This window comes from Curcuma longa, unplaced genomic scaffold (genome assembly GCF_044706935.1).
Source record: "Curcuma longa cultivar G26 ecotype Majalengka, Jawa Barat unplaced genomic scaffold, ITB_CL_G26_1.1 contig_14366, whole genome shotgun sequence".
NCBI lineage: Eukaryota > Viridiplantae > Streptophyta > Magnoliopsida > Zingiberales > Zingiberaceae > Curcuma > Curcuma longa.
In genome coordinates, this window is record NW_027429739.1 from 7,473 (window position 1) to 12,624 (window position 5,152).

General features: G+C 35.0%; 1 protein-coding gene across 2 annotated transcripts; it reads right to left on the bottom strand.

The window, feature by feature from the left end:
* Window positions 1–1,996: 1,996 nt before the first annotated feature.
* On the bottom strand, window positions 1,997–4,614 carry LOC141816121 (MLO-like protein 15). Of its 2 annotated transcripts, XM_074703957.1 has the most exons (5): window positions 3,281–4,614; window positions 3,111–3,200; window positions 2,659–2,699; window positions 2,470–2,536; window positions 1,997–2,381 (listed from the first exon to the last, which is right to left on the bottom strand). In XM_074703957.1, exons 1-5 carry the CDS (start codon window positions 3,392–3,394, stop codon window positions 2,169–2,171), a joined length of 525 nt encoding a protein of 174 aa, XP_074560058.1. In that variant the 5' UTR covers window positions 3,395–4,614; the 3' UTR covers window positions 1,997–2,168. The 2 variants fall into 2 exon arrangements, with proteins under 2 accessions (XP_074560058.1, XP_074560059.1); XM_074703958.1 differs by lacking the exon at window positions 3,111–3,200.
* Between the last annotated feature and the right edge of the window lie 538 nt (window positions 4,615–5,152).

Consider the following 5,152-nt stretch of genomic DNA (forward strand, 5'->3'; position numbering starts at 1 on the left):
ATTTAAGGAACTGAAACAAAGCAATCAACAATCAATAGAAGTTGAGAAACAAGCAGCCTCGATCCATATCGAATTAGAGATGACTAAAGTAGAGTATGAAGCAACGAAACTCGAAGTAGTCCACAAGACGGAAGAAATAGCCTAGGGAAAAGAAAGAACCAAGTATTAGAAGTTGAAGTAAAGCAGGCAACAGAAAGACTAAAAGAACTAACAGATTATCAAGCCACTAAGGAAGAATGGTAGGAATAAAAGAAGAAAAAAATTCTTAAAGTCTGTCGAATTCTATGAGATCTTGGGAGCACGAACTGATTTTGTATGCATACGAAGGAGCCATAAAGTAGTTTAGGAAGGTTGGTTATCTCTGAGTCACTATTTGACTGTATCCTCAATTACGTAATTAAAGACTAAATTTTTATATTATGGTCTGGTTTATAGGATCTTATAGGATCAAACTACAAAACTAAGTCATATATCGTAGAGATTTTTGCTATGTTGAGATAGAAATATGCTATCTTTTGTCTAAATGCATCCTCAAGTATAAATAGATTCACATATCTAAAATAGGCAAACCTGCAAAACCTCAAATTTCCTCATATCAAGCCAATAAATTCATTTTTTCTTGGTTACTTTCCAAAAATTATAATAAAAATCATAACTCTTTTACCAATATCATCAGACGTTCTCCAAGCTTCGTACACCTTTTTAAAGCAAATCGAACAAATCATAATTTAGGCTTTCTTCACATCGCTAGGGTAACTTCCGAACATTCACCATCGCCTTCTTTGCTTCTTCGGTTTCTTCACACTTCAACACTTCTTTACAAGTAAGTGTATGACTTCTTCATATCCTTCCCAATTCTGGTTTGATCACACTTCTTCAGAACTTCCTCCCTTGGAGAAGCCTTTGATATGCTCAACTTACTCTATTCCATGTAATCATGACATTCTTTTCCTCAAGCCATCGGATCGTCCACATCAACCACCACCAGGTTATACAACCTTTTCCTAGAACAACTTAGACGAGGGTTACATTTTCCAATGAATCCCGTTATTGAAGAGATATCGACCTATCATCTGACACCCATAAGACAATTCACCCCTAATGCCTTTCGACTATTATATGGAATCACCATTATCGTCAAATATTTAGACATTCCCCTTATACCAATGAATTTTCATTATTTTTTCTGCACAAAAAGAGTAGACAATGGATTATTCTGTAGGATCGAAAGAACGCGCTAGAGGGGGGGGGGGGGTGAATAGCGCGTTGCACGCTTTTCGACTTTCAAAAATTCTCGAACGATGCCGAAGCAAAACAATAATAAAAATGCAGCGGAAATGTAAAGTGCAGAAAGTAAGGGACGCGTTTGTTTTTACTTGGTTCACAGCGCAACACTGCTACTCCAAGGCCCACGGTCTTTGACCGTTTATGTTGGGCAATCCACTAAGACACTTGTCCCTTTACGACAGCAAGTCCGTACAAATTTCGAATACAATGATTGAATAATTGAATTACAAAGTTACCACACTTTTTGCTTTTCTCGGTCGCTCCCCGGATGTGAAATTCGGCGCCTTGCACTACAAGAAAATTGCCATATACCCACGGTAAAAAATCGTAGGTAAAAGCATGAAAACCGTGGGTATAGACCTCAAAAACCTATACCCACGGGCGTCTATGCCCGTCATTTTTAATATACCTTTACCTACGGTTTTTTTGCCGTGGGTATAACATATAGTGACGGTATCCATTACTGTCAGAAAATACCTCAACTTATACCTACGGATCTTATTGCGTCACTATAGGTTTTAGTGACAGAACTAAAAACAATCATAAATAATGACTGGATAATCTCCCATAGCTTTTTTCCGTGGGTATAGCTTATAGCCATATGACATTTTTTTCTGTGGGTATAGCTTATAACCACAATTTTATTACAAAAAATTAAAATTTAGAATTCAATTTATATATTTAAATTTACATAAGAATAACAATCATCTTTAAAAAGACTTTAATTATATTAAAAGTAAATCATATCCAAAAGTTATATGTATCAATTACAAACAAACAAAATCATGAAAATCTAAAAAAATACATAACATGTTATGCTCCCATAAAGTACATATATATGGTGCATACAAAATACAATTCCAAAATATGATAGATATGAATCACCAACAATCAACAAAATGAGCACCTTCGCTTCTCTGTCCATCCTGACTTTGCATCTCGACCAACCTCGAAGATTCATCTTCACTTTTATTTGTTTTGGTGAGACCATTGCCCGTCTTTCCAGCCTTGCGCTTCTTTACCTTATGCGCCCAACCTAGAAGCCCCTCTTGCACATGCTCATAGAAAATAGCTTTTTTGAAGTAACTCCCCATCTTTAACACAAACAAAAGTTAGTTAGTTACATTGCTGTTAACAATCTACTAGTACTAGATTAAGGAGGTTTCAAGTGTATCGTTGTACCTGGGTGACAATAACATAGAGAGGCAGTGTGTTGTAGCTGCAGCTGCAGGGAAATTGAATGATAACCCTACATGAAAAAAACCATATGGATTTAGAGCCAAAAACAAGCTATGGCAACTGATCTAAGATGCCAACCATGGGTTTTGGCAAATATACATAAACTACAAGTTATGTGAAAGAAATACTTACAATAAGAGGAATGAATGATATCCAAAAATATGTGTGCCAACCTGCACAAGAAAAATAAGTTGGTTTAGTCCAATTAAGTGTCAAAAATAGCTTTATGATTTCAATTACCTTATACCAACAACTTTATTAAAATGGGTCATTGGGCAGGTATACAGTGGTATAAACTTATCAAGTTATGATCTAAATGGAAATTGCTATTTTTTTATAAACAAACTTTAAAGATCTAAAAGTGAAAACATTGTATCTCAGAATTATTCTTAGTGGAGTTTAGCTTCAGTGTATGTTTTGTTTCTGCTTTGTTCTACTAGTGATGTTTTGTTTCTGCTAAATGCAAGAATAGAATTATTGTCACTAGGAGGATGATTCTCAAACGATTATTATGAAAATGAAATAAATAGATTTAGTTAACATTCAGCTGAACCCAGCATAGTGACTGACAAACCAAAACTTACTGTGAGTAGTAAACTTGTAGATATATACACAAGGAAATTTGGAAGTGAATCTCCTTCAGCAAGATAATGAGTAACAAGGTGGAAAGGGATCTAGAAAGTTATGAATCTTAATTAGCAACTCAAATGATCGTATATTCATCAAGGACACAACTTTATAATACAAAACCTACCTCACGAATTAGGAGACAATTGAACCATCGAAAAGCAAATTGAAGGAACTCAAGCCCTTGCCCTTCCATGCGTTTTGATATAGGTTCTAGAGCCAAAAAAGGAAGATCAACCATCAGGATTGAAAAATTTTCCAAAAACTATGACAAAAAATTAACTACAGTGAAAGTATAAAAACTTCTCTGAGATTAACTAAAGCACGCACTAAAGAGCATATAGCCACTGATCAACTTAACAATGTTATTTCCTTTGGCAAGATTGTTTGCAAAAAGAAATTACTAAAATTTAAGTGGCCCCTAAAGACAACGGTTTGATGGACTATAACAACTAAGTTGAGACATCAAAATTCTAAAATGCTATTTGAGAATGTCTTTCATACAATACATAATGATAATTACATGATATGCCCAATATATATGTTCTGATTATACATACCATGTAAGCTCATTGGCAAGTCCTACGACTACAAAATGCTAATAAGAGAAATTCATGATTCAAGAATCAGTAGTTGAGTGGCAAGGAAACAACAGATTTGTCAATGGAGTGCTAAAAAAATAGGGCACTACTGGACAAAAAAAACACTCATTTAGTTGGACATAACAATTGATAAATCAACCATAACTTATAGTGATGTAATAGAATGATAGAAGAAAAATCCACATACTAATTTAAACATGTTTGCAGGTCACCATTATCACCTCTCAAGAGATGTGAGAAGTTGAAACAAGAAGCATTAAAAAATCAAACTAGATTCATCCAACATATCAATAACAAAATCAACAAAACACCTAAGGGTTCTTTGATTCAATCGGCTAATACCAATTCAATACCATCACAAACGAATCAAAACAACCTCATTAACATTCATTCAAGTTGAATCAACAAACAAGGAAAAACAGGGGGGTTTGTCTAACTGGATGTAGCTAACAGCAGCTAAAGAAGAGAAATGAAACTAGGGTTAGGGTTAGAATCTTCCCTCAATTGGTACCGAACTAAGGAGAAGAGGAAGAGGGCCGGTGGTTTCCCCGCTACAATCGTCGACAGGGATTGGCTACCTCCGGCGCTTCTGTGGATGCGGACGATCGATCTGTCGCCGGCCACCGTCGCTGGAACAATCACTCACAGCGACGGAGCACAAACTACACGAGAGGGAAACGAATGGTCGGCGCTCGTCGACCTTCGTGGATGCTGGCCGCCGCTGCGCTGTAGCGGTCCGGGAAGAAGAATGGAGGCGATGATCGGAGAAGGTGCGCGACGGAGATGGAGGCGACGGAGATGGAGAAGAACAGTAGTCGCGATTTGACAAACGACAGTGCCGAGCCCCCGTTTTTCCCGAACCGATCCATCCTTATAACCTATGCGTAAGAAAAGATGACGGAGTTTTATAAAAACTTTAACGTAATATTAAAAAAATGTATTAAAAAAGTGTAAATATATATAAAGGCATAACATTAAAAAAATAATAATATTTTATTTAAAAATTTAAATATATAAATAATTAAAATAGGTTGCATTTAATATTTTAGAGAATTATGATTTGATTTTTCATTAATAAAATTTATCATTATAAATAATTTAATATGATATTTTAATATTTAAAATAATTTATTTTGATAAATAGCATTAAAAAATATTTATAATAACAGTGAAACTTATAGTGACGGTAAATTATAAATATAGGTATATGCTACTTATATCCACAGTTAAAAAAAAATTATAGTGACAGTAAAATATAAGTGTAGGTATAGATATCCAATAGCCACAGTATTGATATCTGTCCCTATAACTTATAGTGACGATGTCATATATCTGTGGCTATATGTTACCTTTACCTACAGTTTATATATGCGTAGCTAAAGGTTACCGTGGGTATA